The following is a 24093-nucleotide window of genomic DNA, read 5'->3' as shown; positions in this document are numbered from 1 at the left end:
GGCATGCCACTTGTGGTCCACCGTTGGACCACCATCTCTTGAAATTTAACTTATCATGAATATTAAGAAAATACATGAAATGTTATTAAAGTGATGGATGAAGTATAACTGAATAAATGAAAAAGGTTTTAGACCAATAGTGACAAAATATTGGGGCATTTGACGACAACTCGCTCGCGGACCGCCAGTGAACCGATGAGCAAAACTCCAGCGGACTGCCAGTTCTATCCCCAGTGGGCTGACGGTGGTCCGCCAGCCTCTTGCTATCTGGGAATAGACCTGTTCCAGTCGGCAAAAATACGTTCAGTACTTGGCAACATCGCCACAACTTTGAATTAAAGACAGAGGAAAATAAGATTGTGTATGTCTTGTACAAGTTGTGTAAAAAGTAATCCTAAAGTAATCAGATTACGTTACATGTTTTGGGTAATCCAATAGATTACGTTACTGATTACAAAATTTGCCATGTAATCTGTAATCAGTAATCGATTACATTTCAAAGTAATCTGACCCAACCCTGAGTATGTCCACACCGCAGACATGTTGGCCCTTCCAGGAAAGCCCGTGCTGGCCGCGGTTTTTGCTCACGTCATTCCAAAAATCACATGGTCTCGACCAGTGTTGCCAACTCCTCAGTAAGGAAAGTAGCTATTGGCTGTCCTAAAAGTCGCTAGAAGTTGGTAAATGTCATCGGCTAATTTGCATAATTTGCCTTTTGGATGTAATTGTGATGGACGCTGTATTATTAACGTTCCTCCTTTATCCGGGCTTGGGATTGGCAAAATGACTCAAAAGAAGCACTCTGGCACAGTAACTTAAGTTTTATTTTATTTTATTTTTTTTAGTTTTCTTAAGTTTGGTTTAGTTTCTAACCTTATGCTCCTAAGGAGCCTACAAGTCACAGTCACAGTAGAACATGAGCATTTTTTGCCATAACTAGAATATTTTTAACATTTTGTGTATAAACGGTTTAAACTTGACAAAATCTAAATGGATTATTATTTTATTATTTATGTTAGTGTGACAGTGAAGAAACATTTACATCCCGCTCTGTAAACCAGGGTGCGATCAGCGGCAGCTTTGCGCATGCGCCATTCATTTGCAGTCTGGACGCGGTGGCGTGGGTCTCCCTCTCTGCTCTGACTGCTGCTGCACGGGGCTACTGTCTGTGAGACTGACCGCCTGTGAGTGCTTTGGCACGGGAGAGGACTCACGGCAGCACCCGCTGCTTGTTGAGGATTGTAACTGAAAACCGATATGTGCTTTCACATCAGTCTCCAAGAACCAGAAAAGTCTCCAATAACACCAGAAAAAGTCGCTGGATTTGTCGCGAGTCGCTTTTGACAAAAAAGAGTCGCCAAGAGGATTTGAAAGTCACTGGATTTAGCGAGAAAGTCGGCAAGTTGGCAACACTGGTCTCGACTGGTCTTGCTGAAAAATCTCGAGTCCAGCACGACCGAGACCAAGACAAGACCGAGTAAAAATGCAGTTGATTCCGAGACAAGACCCAGACCTTGAAAATACGGTCTCGAGACCGGTCTCGAGTACTACAACACTACCTTTTATCTATAGGATCTACTCCTAACTTTGAGAGGAAATTCTTAGAAAACATCATGATTCTAAGAATTTTCTTAGAATTTGGCCACTAGGAGCAACTCTTACGCAAAGAATCTTTAGGAATACGGACCCAGATGTTGTAAAGCGTCTTGAGACAATCTGTATTGTTATTGATGCTAATTTTTCCAGTTGCAATAAATAATTATTTATTGCAATTCAAGTCGTGCAAGTCCAATGAATAGCTTAAAATGGTACAAAGGTAATTTGTCCTACCGGTGCTCCAACTTTTCTTCATTACTTACAACCCCCTCTGTCTGCATAAAAGCAGTGTTGGAACACACTGTGGTACCAGACCCTCATGAGCATCAGGTGAACAGTATTGTACTGCAGAAAGTAGTGTGTTGCTACAAAAATGGCGAGAAAAGGCAATTAACAATGGAAGAGAGACAGACCATCATAACACTTAAAAATGTAGGTCTTTCCTACAGGGAAATTGCAAAGAAAGTCAAGGTGTCAGTGAGTACAGTTTTCTTCACCATCAAAAGGCACTCAGAAACTGGGGGAAACTCTGACAGGAAGAGGTCTGGCAGAAAAGCCAGACCTCCGAGCCACAACCAAAGCCACAACTGAATCAGAGTTTCTAAGAGTTAACAGCTTGCGTGATAGGCGGCTCACAGGACAACAGCTTCAAGCACAGCTTAATAGTGGTCATAGTAAGCATAGTAAGCTATGCCAGAACTACCTCAGGAAAAAAGAACAAGATGGTAAGCTTGAAAACATGGAGTGACCAGCACAGTCTCCAGACTTAAACCCCATCGAGCTGGTTTGGGATGAACTGGACAGAAGAGTGAAAGCCAAGCAACCTCCAAGTGCCACACATTTATGGGAACTTCTGCAACAGACTTGGGAAGAACTTTCTGAAGAATATTTGATTTCTGTTGTAGAAAGAATGCCAAGAGTGTGTTCAGCAGTTACATCTGCCAAAGGTGGCTATTTTGATGAGTCAAAAGTTTAGAATACATTTTGGTCTATAAATTGATTCCATGATTTATTTTTAAACTCAAATTGCTTATTTGTTCTATGCTTTCATTTCAGAGTGCAATGAGACACTAAAATGAATAATTTTCAGTAAAAAACTGGAAAAAGTGTGGTGTTCTAAAACTTTTGACCAGTTGTGTATATTCCTTTCGCCCCTCTAGCCTCTTCCACTTTGTATAATCCTCTAGAGGGAGAGGTAGGCCTATATGTAAAGTTTTTAATCACAATTAATCCCATATTTTATTATTATCATGTATCATTATTACATCTCTATCTGCCTTACCATGCAAATACTGTGATAAGTTGGTAATGCTAATTAATGCTAGTAATGCTTACTTTGCTAGCTTAAAACTCAACGTGTGTTAAGCTAACTTTCCTCCTGTCTTATATTTGCTTTATTCACATAGGAGCAGGAAGTTAAGTTACATGGCTGTTTTCTTGTTGTTGTTTAAATTTGTCTGGTATCTTTAAATGTACAACTTTTATCATATGTAGCATTCCCTTTTGTGCAATCCTCCTGAGGGAGAGGACCAGGAGCAGGCAGCTGAGTTACAGGGGTGTTTTCTTGCTGTTCTCTAAATTCGCCAGAATAAATGGAGATCACCTCCGAGAGCTAGCAGTGTGTCAAGTCTTCATTAACACAGCACAACGCTGAAGCCCACCAGTTACACTTGCTCTGAGGGTTTCAGGCCCTGGTCAAGTGTCTTGAGACAATTTGTATTGTTACTGATGCCATATAAATGAACTGAATTGAATAACTGTTTGTCTGTCTGTGCTTGTCTGTCAAATTCATGACTATATTGACCAATCATGGTCAATATAGTTTGGCTTTTTTGACAAAACTTTACACAAAGAATAAAAAAAATAAAAATATTCAACTGTAATCAAATTTTTACAAAATAATGTCAGTTAATTAAAAGCATCTAAGTTAACCGAGTGGGACGCAGAGCCATAAGTCACCAGCAGCGCCCCCTATAGACCGTACTGCACGAAACTTGGTGGGCTTGTAAGGAGTTATCCACAGATTATTATAGTCAAATTTCAAGTAGTTGACTGTGGTGGTTTGTGAGATATAAACATGTAGTCGTTGTAGAGCAGATCGAATTTCATGAAACTTGGCATGATTGCACGCAAGCATATTATAATGACGGTTGCTAAGTTTCATGAAGATTGGGTGAGTACTTCAAAAGTTATAGGCCTTAAAGTCATATGAAATATTTGCGTGTCACGTGTAGCGCCCCCTGTAGACGTAATGTCACGCAACTTCATGGGCGTCTACACGCTAAGTTTCATGAAGATTGGGTGAGTACTTCAAAAGTTATAGGCCTTAAAGTCATATGAAATATTTGCGTGTCACGTGTAGCGCCCCCTGTAGACGTAATGTCACGCAACTTCATGGGCGTCTACACAGTATATACCCAAACTTAATCAAACTTCATATCATTGATAATAATATGATTCTGTACAAGCACCCTAACTTTTTTGACCCTTGGTCTCTAGGGGGCGCTACAAAAGCAACATTTCAATATTTCTCAAAAAATGCAATAGATAACTTAATGAAATTTGGCATACACAATCTGTTCAATATTGTGTAGATGCCCATCAAGTTGCGTGACATTACGTCTACAGGGGGCGCTACAGGTGACACAGAAACATTTCATATAACTTTAAGGCCTATAACTTTGGAAGTATTCACCCAATCCTTATGAAATATAGCAGCCGTCATTACAATATGCTTGCGTACAATCATGCCAGGTTTCGTGAAATTCATGCTGTAGGGGGCACGTCAACAACTACATGTTTATATCTCACAAACCGCCACAGTAGACATGTGCATGATTCCTTACAAGCCCACCAAGTTTCGTGCAATACGGTCTATAGGGGGCGCTACTGGTGACTCATGCAACTGCGTCCCATTCGGGGACGACTTGGCCACGGGATGGACCTCTTTATGATCGTTTGCGATCCTTTAGTTAGGGGTCGATGCAACGAATTGCAGGATCCCTATTGATTTTGACGTTGAAGAGACGTTGAGCCATGGCTAAGAGCGGAGGAGAGAGAAAACTTGATCGAGAAATCGTGTGTGTGTGTTTCAGGTGAAATGAGAAAAAAGTGTCTGCTCAGGACAAACAGCAAAGGCCAAAGGCATCAAAGTTGGTAACTTGATGCGCCACCTAGCCTGCAGCTACTGTAGGTGGCGCTATAATAAGCCACTTTACGTTTTGGCTCATATCTCAGGAACCGTTTGCCCTAGAATCAAAATCTTTCTCCCTCTGATTCCTTAGATAGCACTCGTTCTAATGGACTAGGCTACGCCCATTTCCGCCTGCCATGGTGACACAGAAACATTTGATATGATTTTAAGGCCTATAACTTTTGAAGTATTCACCCAGTCCTTATGAAACTTAGAAACCCTCGTTATAATATGCTTGCCTACAATCATGGCAAGTTTCGTGAAATATGGGCTGTGGGGGCGCTACAACAACTACATGTTCATATCTCACAAACCACCACAGTAAACTGCTTGAAATTTGACAATAATAATCTGTTGATGACTCCTTACAAGCCCACCAAGTTTCGTGCGCTACTGGTGACTTATACCTCTGCGTCCCACTTGGGGACGACTTCGCCACGGCATGGACCCCATTATGATCGCTTGCAATCATCTAGTTTATGTTGTTCTGCTTGTACAGCCCTTTGTTTCAACTGAAGTTGTTTTTAAATGTTCCTTAGAAAAAAACTTTGACTTGACTTGACTCATACTTTTCAATGATCTTTTCTCAGAGTCGTTTGGAGTGTTTTTTTGTCTTCATGTTTTAATTGTAGTAGGAGTACCAGAAACCGGTCCGAGGGGGTGAATACTTTTTACAGGCATTGTATGTTTATATGTAGTTATATGAAGGAAAAATGCAGAGACTAATTTAGAAAGGTAGTAAGTCTAACTTAGTCCTTATTGTTTTATTTACAGTTCTGACTGTTATATCCTATCTTATAGTACAACTGTTGTATTGTCCTGGTCAAATATCAGAAGAGATTGATTCCATTATTTTTGTGATTTCTGTTAACTGTTTCTAACTTGTAATTTTTTTCTTAGGTCCAATGATGCAGACAAACCAACGTTGGATGTTGGAGGAGGAACGTCCTTTGTGCTTGGGCTTGCTGTAGTCTTCTCTTCCTATGACAACTTCAACCGTCGGTACCAACATGATGCAGCGTGCATGCTGGAATTCATTCAGATGTATCTTCTTTTTCACATACACTGTACCACAGAACTTGACTTGATTAACTTTTCTTCACACAACACCATTGTCCAATAACTTGTAGTGACAGCCAATGGTGCCTCTGAACAGCAACTACAAACATAACTACTGCCTCTGGTAATATTGTTAAGGCCGATACTCCTTCTTTTTAACGTGGTTCAACGTTCTACATCACTACATTGTACCGAACATGCTCTTATTTGATATGTCGCATTCATAGAGCAATATTACCTGAAAGAAAAATATTTTTGTCTTTCTATATTGTTTTTCAGAAGCTGCATTGACATCAATCCTGAGAGGGGCACAAAAACAAGTCGTGAGAAGGTATAAGGCAAGAAGAGCGGCAAGATGGTCCAAAAGAAGCCAACATCAGTGAATCAGTCAGCACAGTTAGTTTTACTTGTGTTGCATTGTTTTTATTTTAATAAATATTTGAAAAGGAGCTGCATAATGAATATTGTCATGCTGTCATTTTATTATTATTATTAGTAGTAGTATTACAGTAACATTCTATAATTATCATTAAATACAGGATACATACTGTAGATTCAAATACAGTCCAAATACTGTAAATATACAGTAATTTACTGAAAAAAAATATCATCAGTATCATGTTGTAAATTTACAACAATGAACTGTACATTTATTTCCAGTAATATACTGTAATTCTAAAATATAGTTTACTGGCGAAGCTGCTGCCAGTAAATTACTGTAAATTTACGATGAAAAGTTTAACAGTGTGGTTTCAACACGTCCGCATGTTTGGTTTGGATTCAATGACAAACCATGTCATTGATGTCGATCAGGGATGGGCAACTGGCGGCCCGGGGGCCGCACACGGCCCGCGACCTCACTCGAAGTGGCCCTTAGATTAATTTTTGAAAATGATAAAGATGTGTCTTCTGCGGCACTGAATCAGCTGTAATGACACAGTTGACCACTAGATAGCGCCTCTAATGCAGACGCCGCCTCGTACACGCTTCCACCGGGTCTTCTCTACCAGTGAAGAAGAGACGTTGAGCCATGGCTAAGAGCGGAGGAGAGAGAAAACTTGATCGAGAAATCGTGTGTGTGTGTTTCAGGTGAAATGAGAAAAATATTATTTGTTCACAGAATTTAAAAGCAAACCTATGTGTTAGTCTGCTTAGAGACGTTATCTGCTATGAAAGATTTCAATATAAGTTGCCGCTACAACACGTTGCACAAAGCTAAATACGAGAAGTATACTGAAGCTGCAAGGGCTGCTATCGTAGCGGACCTTAAATCAAAAGTACGCAAACAACAGCGACTTTTTAACAGTGCCCACTGCTGGTAGTGGTGAGGTAGAGTGGGTATACAGGGAAAATGTTAAACTCTTCCGTAGCGTAAAAATGCACAAATTAGTTCTTGCAATTAACGTTTGTCTGCTGTTTTGCAGCTATCTGCCATCCTTGAGATGGATGGTGATTTGTATGTTTTATTTTCATAAGCCCTTTGCGCTGAAAATAAATAAATAACAGTAAGTGGTTATTTTTTTGTTTGTTTCAATAAACACACACACATATATAAAATGGCAGTTTTATCATATCTGGTTAAGTGTGCAGTCCTATGTGGCCCTCTGATAGTGTCGATGAAAAATTGTGGCCCCCTCCATCATTTAAGTTACCCATCCCTGATGTAGATTATCTACACAAGATGCCATTTGCTATGGCAAATATAATATGTAACATGTTCTTCAGTACCTGAACGCGTCAAAAATATGAAGAAGCAAAAATATAAAAAATATTTGGATTTGTTTAACACTGTCCCATGTTTCTCCATAGTTTTCCTCACTACAACTCTACAATTTAGAAAATAAAAATGAGAAGGAAAGAACAAACTATTTACTGGCACTGTGTGTATGTACTGTACAATGACACCAAAAAGTGTTTGAGCCCTTCAAAAAGACATTTCTGTATCAAAATGACTCAAAACATCAGCAGATTTTCATACAGGTTCTAAATGTAGTCAAAAATAACCCAACCAAACAAACTGAAATATTATACTTGTACATTATGTATTCAAGAAAATGTATCATTTGTACATATTCTGAGGTCCTCAGAAAGCTCCTTTGTCTGTTCCATCATATATTTATACAAACATATGTTGTGACGATCAGGCTCTGACAAAATGACCTGTAATACTATGGTAAGTAAATCTGATGTTTTGAGTCATTTTAAAAATTTTATGCAGAAATGTAGAAATATATGTACATATAAAACAAATACATACCTCCACAAACATGGGCTGCAATAGAGAAACAGTAACCCCAACACTTAATAAGTAAGATTCAGTTTGACTGGAACATTTCCATAACTCTGTCACACCTCCTGAAATATCCCTCGAATCAGTGGGACAAACTTCACCTCAGTCCTGCCAGCACTGTGGCACCCTTTAATTACACTGCGCTCAACACACTACTTGCCCTGTCTATGCTCTGCAAGCCTTTCCGGGGCAGCGATTGCAGCCAGCAATATTTCAAAACTTCTGGATTTTCCTTTTTGCAGGGGCACTGATGCTAGTTAAAAATTAACTCAGGAATGTGACGGCACATGGTACAGTTACTCAGTGCTCACACTGTATTTCAAGTAAGCCGCTTTGGCTGTAAACCAGGGGGCAGAAAATATACAAATAGTTGGTTACAAATTATAATGCCATGCAGCAAAAACATAGATTAATGTTGAACTTGCCTGTCAGGGAAGTAAGGAAATGAATTTGTCTCCCTGGGTGGAGCCAAATCTTGACCTATGTAGATATTGATTACCAAACTTACTGAAAGACAACTAGACAAACTGACTGATTTTACTGTTTAGTGTTGTTTTTATTGTCTTTGGTTATTTATAGTAGTTGGTTACATTGTCCTTTCAGGCTGAACCTAAGAAATTTGTTGTTGTAAAGTAAAAGCGGGTCATTGCCTTGCAACTATTCAAGGGCTCTGTTGGTTTTCTCATCATGGGTGTCATAAAGTTGACATAAATGATCTCAGTCATGCATTCCTGCACACAAATCAACAAACATGATGAGGGAGAGACAAGGTTTTTACTGTTAGTATAGTATAAGGATCACCAAACAGTATTTTCAAGAAGACAAAGAGTTCTGAACTTTTCCGGACTTCAGTGAACAAGAAATGCCATATGTGAAATTTCAAAGCAGTGAATTCCTAATGGGGTGCTTCAGCTTCAGTCAATGGTCCCATGGAGTGTGTTAGGGTAGCATAAAATTGATGTAAACATCTGTGTGTGTGTCAGTATATTTGTCCAAAACTAGACTAAAAGACTAAATGTTTTCTTTAATATAGTTACAGTAGCATATAACCAAAAGACATTTAACCTTGGCTACCCCTTCCCAACTAGGGTTTAATATTTTTCCCGAAAATTAGATGAATTAGATCCTGGGAAAAGACGATCCATTTCCCGGTAATCCCGGGAAATAGCTGTTTTTTGTTGTTGTTGTTTTTGCCCAAGTAATGTATCGATATCATTCAAATATGCGTTCCCAGCATGTTTTATATTATGTGTAACATTATTAGGGCAAGAAACACAGTTTATGTCCATATCAACAAAGTTTGCAATGATCAATTCTGCTGCGTGATCAAGTGAACTGCGTGCGTGACAGCCTATCTGCCAAAAAGCAGCTACCGTATTGGTGTAGAACGATCACGTGACCAACCGTGCCACCACTCGCGACCAAGATCTTATTACGCTCTGAAGAAACTAGTTCTGCATAAAACATAGACGCATCGGCAATCGACTGGAATTTTTGCGACAAACTTTTTTTGGGTAGCTTAGCATGACTCGTTATGTTTTATGAACTAAAGATTGTGTAGATGCCAGACTGTGGAGCGGGATGAAACGATAACAGGGTTCACCTTACGGCCTAACAAAGCTGGCGGCAGACATCATTAGGAGGTTGGTAGCCTACTGCTGCAAATGACATTCGCTGCCGCTAGGGTGCGTGGATTTCTAGGTTATAGCCTACTGCTGCACTGAATTCAACGTTAACGTAAGACCACAATAGAAGCGCACGTGTAACAAAAAATAAATATATATTTCCCGTTTCCCGTCTTAACCTTTCCCGGGAATCGGGAAATAGTCTTGATCAGATTTCCCGGGAATCCCGTTTCCCGGGATTAAACCCTATTCCCAACTCAGTAAGTGAGAGTAACAGGGAACAGGGTGGCGAGTGAACAAAGAGAGAAAGGGGCGTTTAGTGAGAACAAACTAGTGAATTAAATGAGTGAAGGGAAGAAAAAATAAATCCTCTCAAACTTGTTTTTACTGTTGTCATGTTCTAAAGCACAAATAAACACACCAACACCTCTTTACAACCCTGCAGGAGGGTGTCACATTGTCAGACTTTGTGAGAATGCAGATAAAGTGCACCCTTAATTTTGTGGCCCCTCTGCTCTTTGTACAGCTCAGACCCTTCTTCAACCACTAGAACACACAGAACTAGCTTTCTACATCCATAATGTCTGGTGGCTGGCCAGGGGCTACATCAACTACACAAAAGACAGCAAAATAAATAGAATGTAAGAAAATACAAACAGAGGACATGGTCTCTGAGGTAAATACACTGTCACATGGCTCAGCTAGTTCTCACCTGAGCGTGTTTGTGGCTTTGGTCCCTTTGGATAATTTTTAATTTTTAATTTAAACAGTACCTTGGGGCAATCACTGAAAGAACATTTTGAGACAGTGTATTTGTGTAAACTAGGCATATTTCCCTAAATAAAAGAACATGAAACACAAAAGAATGGACTACATTTAAATCTTAATGAACATAAAAAAGAAACCCAACATCAGACACAACAATCAAGGCTGCGTTTAAACTTAACAAAGGCCCACTGCATTTGGAGGCACATAACCAATGCACTCAACAAGAATTAACTACATCTCCAAAAAATAGTCCAGTTTAACCAGAAGACATTTAACCATGGCTACCCCTCCCCAAACTCACCAAGTGAGAGTGACAGGGAATGATGAAGACATTCACTGGTGCAAGGAGTGGAAAAAAAGAGAAAGCCTTTCATGTTTTTTACTAAAATGTTCTTTATTAAAATTCAACAATTCAATTACAATTCCACAAAATTTGCAAGGCAAACAAAGATTGGCAACATCATATACAGTACATATAAATATATACACACGTATACATACACACGTATACATACACACGTATACATACACCGATCAGCCACAACATTAAAACCACTGACAGGAGAAGTAAATAACATTGACCATCTTGTGACCATGCAGTGTTCCCAAGGGGAACTTTTGGACCAGGCATTCGTGTGGATGTTAATTAGACATGTACCACCCACCTAGACCAGACCAGGCACCCCCACCCTATAGCAATGACACTCCTTGATGGCAGCAGCCATCCCCAGTAGGATGCAGCCTGACGCAGGCACACACACAAACACGGTTGAAGAACAACTCAAAAAACATGAAGAACAACACAAGGTGTTGACCTGGCCTTCAAATTCCCAAGATCCCAACTGATCAAGTATCTGTGGGATGATCCACAGAGGCCCCTCCCCTCAACCCATAGGACCCAAAGGCTCCCACTAACAACATCTTGTTGCCAGACACAACAGGACACCCTCAGGGGGGCCCTGTCCATTCTCTGATGAGTTATGATAGGGGACTTTAGATCTGACCCTTCGTCTTAGTTTTTTTCCAGTGGGCTTTATTTACACTGAGTTAACAACATGTTCAATAAAAAGGATTTTTTTGTTGGATGCTTAAGGCAGGTACCCCTAAACCACCATTTGTGTTTTTGCTTTCATACATCAAATTTCTCTTTGTCACATCCTGGTTGGTTCCACAAAAGATTACATATTTACATGAGACCTGTAATGCTGTTTGCTTGTTATTCCATTTTATTTAATTTTCTTTTTTAGACCAGTTTAAGTAGCAGCAGTCCTTCTCACTGAATCAGACACCAAGGACTTTAATTTCCTCTTTACTTGAATGTTAATCTCAGTTTTATTCAAATCAGGTACCTTCAACACTCGCTGTTTCTTTCAGGTTCAGTTTGGCTCCTGATACCTGCTCATACTGAAGCAAGTGATGATATAAAGCCTCCATCTCACTCTGATTTCTAATAATGACAGTAACATCATTGACATAAGGTGGCAAGCTCCAAGAAGACAACCTTTGGTCATTGTTAATTATTTTAATTAAAGGACTGATGGCTAATACATAGACAGCAGCACTCGGAGGACAGCCTTCCTTCACACCTTGTTAGCTTTGAAATGGTTCTTTTGAAACATTTATTTTTACCTGGATTGTGGATTTCACACACAACTACTATATCATTTTAATAAAATCTTGTGAAAAACCATGCACTTTCATTACAGTGCATATATACTGATGAGACACATTATCAAAAGCTTTTCTTTGATCCAAACTTACTATATAAAATCTGTTCAGATTATTAGTGTATATTATTTCTCTAAAACTACAGAGAATATCTCACATCTTTCGACTGAAATAAGGAGAATATAAAGTTGCTGCTGCACCTTTTTTGATTGGCAGAGGTGGCGTAAGAGATATTCCCCCTGCATATTAAATAATAATTTATTATTTATGCTGCCAATGTCTTTCTTCAATTCATTCAAGTGTTCTTCTTCATCTGATGTGTTTGTTACATTTCAGCTCTACATATTTCAACATATCATTGTTGTAAGTTTTCCATCTCATTGAATTCCCAACCTTCAAATTTGAAAAGTCTTTCAGGCTGCTCTTAACCAATTCTTAACCTTGGCTACCCCTTCCCAACTCAGTAAGTGAGAGGAAAAGGGTGGCGAGTGAACAAAGAGAGAAAGGGGCGTTTAGTGAGAACAAAGTAGTGAGTTAAATGAGTGAAGGGAAGTACAAAAAAATCCTCTCAAACTTGTTTTTACTGTTGTCATGTTCTAAAGCACAAATAAACACACCAACACCTCTTTACAACCCTGCAGGAGGGTGTCACATTGTCAGACTTTGTGAGAATGCAGATAAAGTGGATTTCACATTTTAGTTCACTTAACAAATCCAGATTGCTGAGAGATTTAACATAATTTCCAGAATCCTTATGCTCTTAGGCCCACAGAGGACAGAGGCTTTCATCATCAGATGATCTGTGTAATCAGTAAGGACAGTGTCATATTGAACCAATTAAGAGACATAGTCAGGTCCATAAATATTGGGACATCGACACAATTCTAATCTTTTTGGCTCTATACACCACCACAATGGATTTGAAATGAAACGAACAAGATGTGCTTTAACTGCAGACTTTCAGCTTTAATTGTACACCTAAATCAGGTGAATGGTGTAGGAATTACAATAGTTTGTATATGTGCCTCCCACCTTTTAAGTGACCAAAAGTAATGGGACAATTGGCTGCTCAGCTGTTCCATGGCCAGGTGTGTGTTATTCCCTCATTATCCCATTTACAAGGAGCAGATAAAAGCTCTAGAGTTCATTTAAAGTGTGCTATTTGCGTTTGGAATCTTTTGCTGTCAACTCTCAATATGAGAGCCAAAGAGCTGTCACTATCAGTGAAGCAAGCCATCATTAGGCTGAAAAATCAAAACAAACCCATCAGAGAGATAGCAAAAACATTAGGTGTGGCCAAATCAACTGTTTGGAACATTCTTAAAAAGAAAGAACGCACCAGTGAGCTCAGCAACACCAAAAGACCCGGAAGACCACGGAAAACAACTGTGGTGGATGACTGAAGAATTCTTTCCCTGGTGAAGAAAACACCATTCACAACAGTTGGCCAGATCAAGAACACTCTCCAGGAGGTAGGTGTATGTGTGTCAAAGCCAACAATCAAGAGAAGAATTCACCAGAGTGAATACAGAGGGTTAACCACAAGATGTAAACCATTGGTGAGCCTCAAAAACAGGAAGGCCAGATTAGAGTTTGCCAAACAACATCTAAAAAAGCCTTCACAGTTCTGGAACAACATCCTATGGACAGATGAGACACAGATCAACTTGTACCAGAGTGATGGGAAGAGAAGAGTATGGAGAAGGAAAGGAACTGCTCATGATCCAAAGCATACCCCCTCATCAGTGAAGCATGGTGGTGGTAGTGTCATGGCGTGGGCATGTATGGCTGCCAATGGAACTGGTTCCCTTGTATTTATTGATGATGTGACTGCTGACAAAAGCAGCAGGATGAATTCTGAAGTGTTTTGGGCAATATTATCTGCTCATATTCAGCCAAATGCTTCAGAACTCATTGGTCAGCACTTCACAGCGCAGATGGACAGTGACCTGAAACATACTGCGAAAGCAATCAAAGAGTTTTTTAAGGCAAAGAAGTTATGCAATGGCCAAGTCAATCACCTGACCTGAATCCGACTGAGCATGCATTTCACTTGCTGAAGACAAAACTGAAGGGAAAATGCCCCAAGAACAAGCAGGAACTGAAGACAGTTGCAGTAGAGGCCTGGCAGAGCATCACCAGGGATGAAACCCAGTGTCTGGTGATGTCTATGCGTTCCAGACTTCAGGCTGTAATTGACTGCAAAGGATTTGCAACCAAGTATTAAAAAGTGAAAGTTGTTAATTTGTCCCATTACTTTTGTAATTCCTACACCGTTCACCTGATTTGGATATAAATACCCTCAAATTAAAGCTAAAAGTCTGCAGTTAAAGCACATCTTGTTCGTTTAATTTCAAATCCACTGTGGTGGTGTATACAGCCAAAAAGATCAGAATTGTGTCGATGTCCCAATATTTATGGACCTGACTGTACATTCAGTCCATTCTAGTTTTGGTTTTTGCATAAAAGAGACTGATATGAGTAGTATGCGTGTTTACAGATCAGAAACAGAAGTATTTTTACATTTTTCAAATATTAATTTACTCTTGCAGATAATGTTTTTAAATGCGTGGCAGCAATTCTATCTTCAGCACAAGTAACAGTATTAATATCGCCACATAATATTATTTTAAACTTGACATGGACAACTTCTTTCAACTTAAATTATCACATTTTCTTTGTTCTGTTGGGCACAATGTACACATTGATAACACAGAACTTCTGACAAGCACAAGAAACAGTCAATTAAAATAAGTCTTCTTGGTATAATGTCTTGTTTGATAACATTTACATCATTTTTAAAGAAGATTTCTACACCATCAGAGCTGTTTTCACCAATAGAATTCACAGACAGCCACAGACAACAAACATCCTTAGTATGAGTGTAACTTTTGAAACAGAGCTCCTGTGAACATGTGATGTCAAAGTGGATTTATATTAGGAAGTCCACTTTTGTCAGTCTCAGATTATAAGACTGCAAACCTCTCACATTCCAAGAAGCTACTTTTATGAGGCACATTGTTGGAGACGAAATAAAAGTTACACAAACTGAGGACTTGCTTGTCGTCTCTTCTTTTCCTTTGCTGTTGGCAGCTGACGGATCTGGAGGCTCTTTTTTATTGAAACACACCGAGACATCTGATGAGAGCTCACTGAGGATAGGATGAGGAAGACTGGAGGAGGGTGAGATGCTTACAGCTTCACCATTGACAGGTAGAGGAGAGCTGGAGGATGGACCTCTCTGAAAGATACCGGTGCTGAAACCGTCACTGTTGCTGTAGCCCTCATATTTCGCCGATGCATCACTACCACTGGTAGTCCAGGAAGGACATCCAAAGCGGAATTCTCTGCAGTTGGAGGGAAATTGGCTGCAGAATGTTGTACTTAATCCTGCTGATGTCCAATGTTCTGTCACCAGTTGAAGAGGAAGCTGATTTGTCTGAAGTTTGATTATGGGGCTGTACAGGAAGAGACTGAGCAGGTGCAGTCTTTTTATGGAGAGGAAGGGGGAGATGTGCTGCAATCTGGGCTGTGTTGTCTGGCTGAGTGACGGGTCTTCCCCTCTTTGTTTTATTAGAGTAGAACAAAGGACAGCTGTGTGACCTTTCTAACTACATAGAGAACACTCACTTTTCCTTTCGCAGACTTTGAAATAGTGGCCAAAACCAGGGAAGAAGGTGCGCCCAATGTATGAACCAATTGAAATAGTATTGGGGATTTGAAGGAACAGCACAAGGAAGGGACGGCACGAGGAAACGAAACCAAGAGCCCAGAATACGCCGAGTGAGCCGAGAGACGAGGCAAGGCAGCGGGTGTACAGGCCGCAAGAAAGAAGAAACCACAGAGCGTTACAATACGAAGTACTCGCAGCGGCATAGCGCTCTGCCTGGTGGGTAAGTATCTCCCTTTGGGCCGTAGTAACGCTTTGGTGTGTGGTTGTGCGGTGGCACGGTAACTCGCTGTTGTGTGGACACCCGTACTGGCCTTGTGTTTTTATTTTTCAGGTGATTTCCGGAACGCCTACTGCAAACAGCAGCCGATGCACCAGTAGCACCTGGCGCGGCGGCAGACCTCCGCTACCCCCCTCTGAGCCGCCATTGTATCCGGCCTGGCTACCTCAATAGACTCTTTTATTGTCCTTTTTATGAATGGCCTATTTTAACAGGTGTAGTTCACATTTTAGCCTTTGGTTTTAATTCCCTGTGTCTTTTTTACATTAGAATGTAAGTCTGTGCAATAAATTATTGTGTTAGTGCACCGGCATCAATTGTTTCCCATCTCTCTTTCCTCTGGTCACTGTCTGTGTGCTTCCCCCCCGATTTCTCATCAGAACCTGTGCTCCCCTTTAACAATAACTAATTTTTTTTATTCCATTTTAACCCCCCCCCCCCCCCCCCTTACATATACATACTTTGCATGTCCTCACGCTGTACCCAAGTCCAAATTTCTCCAAAGGTTTGATGGGAGGCTATAGGATGTCACAATATCAGTACAGTTGAACAACTACGTCTGGAATCCTTGCATTCCTGAACCTAACTTACCTAACCTGTGTGACGTCCAACTGTAGTGCTAATTCAATATCCCATCAGATTTAGAAGAAGCAATTTTTCGATATCAGCTACACCTTAAGGCTTATCCAAAGATAACCAAACTTAGACGTTAACGGTGCAGTTTGCACAGGGGCCACCAATTTTTTCAGATCTATTTTCTGGAGTCAAAACTATAACAAAATGGGAGCATTCCCACCACTGTCCCCACCATTAAACAACAGAGCCGATTATCCAGGAAGCAGAGCTTGCTTCTGAAGGTATCTTTATGGTATCTTCCAGTTGGTGTATCATTTTCCCTTTTGGCGTGATTCCTTAATAGGCATAACATATGGCCAAGTCATTATCAATACATTGTTTATAGTAAGAAATATAAATACCTACCATCAAATGCAACAAAGCTCATAAAGAGCAGCTTAATACAAGTATAATAAAGTCATCGAAATAAACAACGTGGCTCAACTGAAGTTATGTGAAAATCTAAATTCTAGCCAAAGTTCTTCAACATTTGACAAAATCAACAACAGTATTTAAACAAAGTTACCACAATGCCGCATATTCAAAATGTTAAACCAATTTATTTAGCATAATTTCAATAACACAATCATTATGTCAAGTCTGATTTAGCCGCAGGTTACCTTACCTCAAGTAACATGAGTTGGGACAACGAGCCTCAAACTGGGACCAAGGAGCAAGACAACCGAGCTAGCTGGATACTAGCACCTCGGATGGCACTTAGTGTAGCACTTTGTAAGTGAGTGTGTTTTGACAACCAAGTTTCATTTGGTTCACGTGTGACAACAAGGTTTGTCCATTTTATATACAGTCAATGTGCCACAAACTAGTTGGTGGGAGTCTATACATAGTTCTTTTTTTGAAAATAAGATTAATGATGCACTGCTTTATTGAGCGTAGATCGTCTAAGGTTTCATTTTTAGTGATTTGGTTGCCTTAGTACATGTGACCTCAGACATAATTTAAGAAATTGAATTAGGTTTGGTGACTTCATGGGCAAACATATATTCACCTCTTGATTTCAATTACACTTTTTCCCTGGCCACTGAAACTGATTCTACTCTACAGCATCATGGTCTTAATCTCAGTCAATGGTCTATCTATAATGCAATTATGAAAGCACAGCCTCAGGCACTGCTTTTACTGACATGTTGGACAGAAGCAGCTGGCTGATGAAAGCACATTGAGAGTAATACATAGGGAGTAACACATGATGAAATGGATACATATATGAAATAAATAAAAATAAAACTGAAAAATAATGTGTTTTTGTCTAACCCTCATTTGTTTTTGTTAATTGTAATTTTAGTTTAACAAAACAAAATAGAACAAGATTTTAAGTTAAATAATTTATTTAACTAACTCTGTACATTGACCTACAGACCCGGATGACTCTGGACTGATGATGGACGGATGATGTCTTCTGACCTGGATGATGTCATCTCTGAGCGGCGCCCGCACCCGCGACGGTTGGCTTGTTTACCTGTTATTTGCTACTGCTAGTTTTTTGCAACATGGCTGAATATTTTTCTGATTCTGAGGTTGTGGATGAACCATAGCAGTAGAAAATTGCAGGTAAACAAGCCGACCGTTGTGGGTGAGTCCGCTGCTCAGAGATGACATCATCCAGGTCAGAAGACATCATCCGGGTCTGTAGGTCAATGTACAGACTAGGGCTGAACGATTAATTGCGTTCGCGATAATAACACGATATGATAAAACGCGATTTTCTAACCGCAACTTGCGTGATTACAAGGTGGTCATGTGACACGAGCGACGCGGATGATAAGCTTCTGACCTGGATGATGTCTCTGAGCGGCGCCCGCAACCGCGACGGCTGGCTTGTTTACCTGTAATTTGCTACTGATAGTTTTTTTTGCAACATGGCTGAATATTTGTCTGACTCTGAGGTTGTGGACGAACCATAGCAGTAGAAAAATTACTGGTAAACAAGCCGACCGTAGCGGGTGCGTGCGCCACTCAGAGTTCAGAAGACATCATACGGGGTCTGTAGGTCAATCTACAGACCCCGGATGATGTTAACACGTAACTCCGGACTCAACAGGGAATAGCACTAGCATATCATAACAAAGTATTGGTGAAACGAACAAGTTTTGCTGCAGATAATGCGTTATTTAAAGGCTGCGTTTCGATGCCCTGACCACTTCCGCTATATGGATATACGCAGATCTAATTATCTCCTGAACAAGTGCAAATGATACAAAAGTGATATTGGTGAGTAAACGATGATATTTTATGCTAGAAATAAGGTCCAGGTTGTAAAAAACAGTAGTTTCCCTTTAAATGCACAGTGGCAAAGCCACAGATGTTTCTGTAATGAGCAGTTAAATAAAAATGTCATTCATTTCAAGTCATACATCTTTTAATTTGATTCTAACAAATAGGCCCAGCCTATGGGAAAGAACATTTTACACTAAATGTATCTAATATTGTGTTGTTCATATTTAAATCATTCATTATGTTTTGTTGGGGAAAAAAAAAGAGGATAAAATAAAAAATAAATAAAAAATCGCATATTAAATCGCAATCTGTCAATAGGTCAATACCTCACTAAGTTGTTGAGATTGTTCTAATCCAACACCATGTTCCTAGCAGAGACAGATCTCCTCTGTTGGCAAGGGAAGGTCCAGGTTACTAGTGCGAGGAAGAGATGTGTCTGACAAATTCAGTCAGGACTGCCAGGGAAGTACAAGGTCTCAATACCAACATGGCATTCTTCCCAGGATCCTTTGGCCATTGCTGGTCTACACCTGTCTATCTATCATTGACAGGTGTCTATACGTTTCACAAATACGAGCATATTTTGCATTGTAGGTCTTAAATTACATTTAGTTAAGTCTGAAATCCTTACGTCCATTCATTCACATTTCGTTCAATGCGTCGGTGGCATTCACAGTTAGTTCCGTGTAGTTCTTTATGAAATATAACTATTAGCAGTACACCGAAATTAAACTACAAATGAGACCTGGAAGTGAAATCCAGTGTTCACCCGGGTATGGAATGTGTTGCTGCACCGGGATGGTACGGCCGTATGGAGCAGGCAAAGCGGGGAGATTTTTTCGTCACGTAACGTTTCTTAGCGTTATGGATTTATGCCTCCTTTTGGATTCGAGACTTCTTCTGTCACATGAACCTCGTTGTCAACTTGGGAAATGGGCAAAATGTAAGTTTAATGATTGTTGGCTTTGTAACGTGGAGTTGGAGAGAACGTTAGCGCCTCGTTTGCTAGTAGTATGCTTCAACATGAAGTAACAAGGCAGGAGACGAAGTGGAGGAATTTTCGCACAATACATCTATTAAACATAATGGTATAAAGCCAGCTCTCACGGCATATTACAAAATATAATAACAGATAATAAAACGTTTGTGGCCTGTAGCCTTCACCAGCGTCCACATTACGGAGATTGAGGAAGTCAAAAAAAAGAGAAGGATTCAACGACACCTGCTGAACTAAGCGATGAAAACAAAGGCGGCGCCGCCGTGTGGTGTAAACTGGTAATGCTCCATGTAATACTCTGGCTGTTAGAGCTTGATTTTGTTGTTTGGTTGAAACATGGGCCGAACAATCCTTATGAGGCGAACTGCAGACTCTACTGATTCTGCTGCCTCATCATCCTGAAGTGACGTGTGGGAACACCCCCCTCCCCGGTTTTCCTGCCAATATGGCGGTGTCAACAAAAAAAAAAGTCACATGACGCCCGGAGCTCTATAGCGGTCTACAGCGATGTGTTTCAAAGCCATTTAATTCCATTGAAATGCATTACAAAACTCCGCATTTCACATTGGATGGAGGAAGTTGGGACATGTTTCAGTGCATGTTAAATCACATCTAGAGGGTATTTGATAGTTGAATGACAATACATTTTGTTATTTTGAAAGTAATTCTGGGTCTCTGATTTTCCTTATTTTTGTACTTCGATTAGGTCTTAAATTTAACCTATAACGGTCTTAAAAAGTCTTAATTTTCACTTGCTCAAACCTGCAGAAACCCTGTTCCAGGATGTTGTTCTACAACATCCTTAAAGTCCCATTCAGCAGCTTCAAAGAGCATAGAATTCCTTTTCACAACATCCTGCCCAGCGCAGCAAACCTTCAGCTGTGGGGCTATGCTGACACACCCACTTGACGCTAAAATACATCCGGAGCAGCTGCCTGAGAGCCCTAGTACTGCTATAGAAACCATCAACAACATATGGATATGCAATAAAACACGACACTGCATCGTATCTCATATAGCAAGATGAATGCCATTACTAAAGCAAGAAACTCACTTAGAACAATTCAGAAAGTCTCCTCTTACTCACTGCAGCCACCGCTGCACTACAGCTGTGCACCAGTGCCACATACATCAAATCCAGCAGAAGCATCAATGTTGACTCAATAAAATGTCAAAAATATACATAAAATATGTAAATATAGTTCATTTTACTCACCAGAACTTAAGAAACAATCCTCTGAGCCTGTCAACCAAGGCTACCACTCATAGTCGCTGTCCTGAAAGTTTTCCCGGCTGGGTCCTGGCTAGCTAGCTCCAGGATGAGGTAGCCTTTTCTCACAATATCCAGATTTTCCTTCAAAGTCCGCCGATAAAATGTCTTTCTAAGAAGATCTGCAACCAAATCAATTGCCTCATGGGTTCAAAAAATAGCTATCAAAGCGTTAACGGCGATGATTTGCTTGTGCAGCTTGCAACACACGAACCACTAACTTGGCTTAAACAGAGCGCCTCTCTGACCCTCTAATCAGAGGATTGGAAAACACTGATGCTACCGTAGGTCACAGAGAAGGCCTAGGAATACGAACTTGAAATGTGATTGGTTAAATGAACAGCATCATTACAATGTGTTTCAAACTTCAGCTGCCAGCACTTTCAATTGTGAAGGCCCAGGCAGATTTCTTTGACTCCAGTAACACGTGACGGCTGAAACATGATTGGATAAAAGCTCCAATGCAAAGTTACACTGCAGGAATCACTGTAGCAGAGAGACAGACAAGCCATAAAATGAAAAGAATAGGCTATTGGAAATAATTTAATTACATTAATGGAAAAATTTTAAAATGTATGTCAGTGATTTTGATCAAGTTCATGCCAGCAGAGAAGGCTTTGGTGGCCCTGACGGCCCACCACTGATGTAATTACTTGTTGCCACCCACACCCTCCATGAGGTACACCCGCAGTATTCAACATCATGCCATGTATACAGTACACTACACTATACACTTTTTGTTGTCTCATATTGCTCCATTTCCTAGAAAATTAGCAAATTTCAAATGAGCTATAACCTCCCCATGAGCTTTCAGAATTCATGACATATGAAAGAAAAGTATGAGTATTCTCCTGAAAACTTATTGTCATATTGCTCTTTTTTTAGGAAAGAAAGCGAAACCCAGGCTTACAAAACTGATGCCATAAACGTATAACTAATTTAAATTATTTAACTTATATTTTCATCCCCTCTCCTCAGTCATTATGTTTACAGATACGCTAATAGTCTACTATAAGTCCAAATATGACAATTTTCAGAATTTAATATTGGTGTGTAAACAACATAGCCTATTCAGTTTGGATTTTCTGAATTACGCCTGTTTCCAAAAGATTTATTTCAGATGGGTTACACCCGCAGATGTTCCTCAACTCCCCAGTCCCTAAGAACTGAAGAAACTACTTGGATGAGTGGTAAAACGTTTTTTTTTTTTTTTTGTATATTTGTGATATGCTGATATTTGTATGAGTTTCTAAGCATTTCTGGGCAGTCTGTGAATCTGTGAAGTTATCCCTGTTCTTAATGGTCACAGTGTAAGGAAGATGAGACAAATCCTCTAATTTTCAGTGAAAATGCACTATGGTTATTAAGATGATCTAGAGTGACAGAAAATAATCTGAAAATGAATATACTATTTAGAATAAGCCTACTAGACATACATTTCTCTAACTCAGGTTGGACTGTTTAAGCCTCATCAGGACTAAACTTTAAAACTATGCCAATGGATAATTCTGAATGTGATGGGGCTTGTGAATTTTGCTAGTTTTTAGTTAGTGCATATGGATCCCCAAGTAACCGCCTTTTGGTTTTTGACTGCAACTTGTAAACACTGCAATTTGAAAATATCATCTTAGACATTTGTTTTACTTCTTTCTCGCATTTTGTGCACCAAGCACTGTCAATCACCAGGTTGATATACTAATATAATGTACAGTAGTTTGTTGCATCTCGAAATCATTGATGATATCAACAATAACATCTATGCTTTTGGTGAAATAACAGTGACTTCTGGGGCCTTATCCATGAACTGAGAGCGTTATTTAAATAGAATTAAATACATTTACAGGCTTCAAAGGGATGGAAATCTAATGAAACATTTACCTTCAGTGTCACCGATGCTTTGGAGAATGTCGTCAGTGTTCAAGGGATCATCTTCTGAAGACTGATATGTCTTGATAACCCTCAGATTCTCAACCATCAGATGATATACTGCCTCCAAAGTGAAAAAACAGTTGCGCTCCTCCTTATCGTCTTCATAGACCAGCAGCGCGCTCTTCCAGGTGAAGTGATCGAAAATCGCGTTGAAGGTCTCTGCCATTTTTACGTAGGACGGAGCGATACGCGTCAGGTGGGAGAATTCGGTGTTCTTGTTCCCGAAGGCGGCAGCCAGGGCACCTGCTGAGATTACCGGAATTTTCCAATGAGATGCCACCCTCACCACCGCTGCCGCCTCATACTCGCAAACAGGACCTAAGATCAGATCTGGCTTCTGACCACACGACCTGTCCAGTAGCGCAAACAGAGCATCATTCACACAGTTGGAGTTTTCAAACTGAATGTTGAAGTGGAACCCGGAGTACTGTCCCCCATCTGCCTTCAGCGTCTCTTGAGCGTAAATGATCGCTGGTGCGACTCTTGCATGGGAAAAAAGGTAGGAGTTATTTTTTGGTAAAAACACCAAAACATCTATGTCTTCCGTGATGATGTTTGTCATAACTGGGTTCAGGACCATCAAAAGGTAGACACACAGTGTCGTGGAATATGTCATGATGCCACTTTCCCAGCCTCACTTCAAATAGCTATAGGCTAACGCAGTGTTGGAGAGATTTTCTTCAAATGTTTCTTTCCCCAAGTTGACTCGACTTGGCAGCGTACATATAGCTTCAAACAGAAAGCCGTTCGCCGTGGGAAATGTCTTAGTTGTAAATAACTGAATTGTTCTGTAGCGAATCTGCCTAAGTGCATGTGTTTTATTCTGCATTGACTGTCCCTTCGAATGCTCCTGAACCTGCAGAAGATATTCCCTCAACAGTTGATCCTAGAGGTT

At 40.1% G+C, this 24093-nt stretch overlaps 1 protein-coding gene across 1 annotated transcript in view; it reads right to left on the bottom strand.

The window, feature by feature from the left end:
- The window catches only part of npr3 (natriuretic peptide receptor 3), a gene marked incomplete at both ends in the record, with an annotated part of 63278 nt that extends 39464 nt beyond the window's left edge, over positions 1-23814 (bottom strand). The window contains one exon of the mRNA XM_084551718.1: positions 23148-23814. Within this exon, the coding sequence (XP_084407844.1) occupies positions 23148-23814 (667 nt within the window). The remainder of the gene's footprint in view (positions 1-23147) is intronic.
- Positions 23815-24093: the final 279 nt, after the last annotated feature.

Source organism: Chelon labrosus, assembly GCF_963514085.1.
Source record: "Chelon labrosus genome assembly, chromosome: 9".
NCBI classification, from domain to species: Eukaryota; Metazoa; Chordata; class Actinopteri; order Mugiliformes; family Mugilidae; genus Chelon; species Chelon labrosus.
Note: the sequence above shows the minus strand (reverse complement) of the source record. Positions and strands in the feature narration are given on the sequence as shown.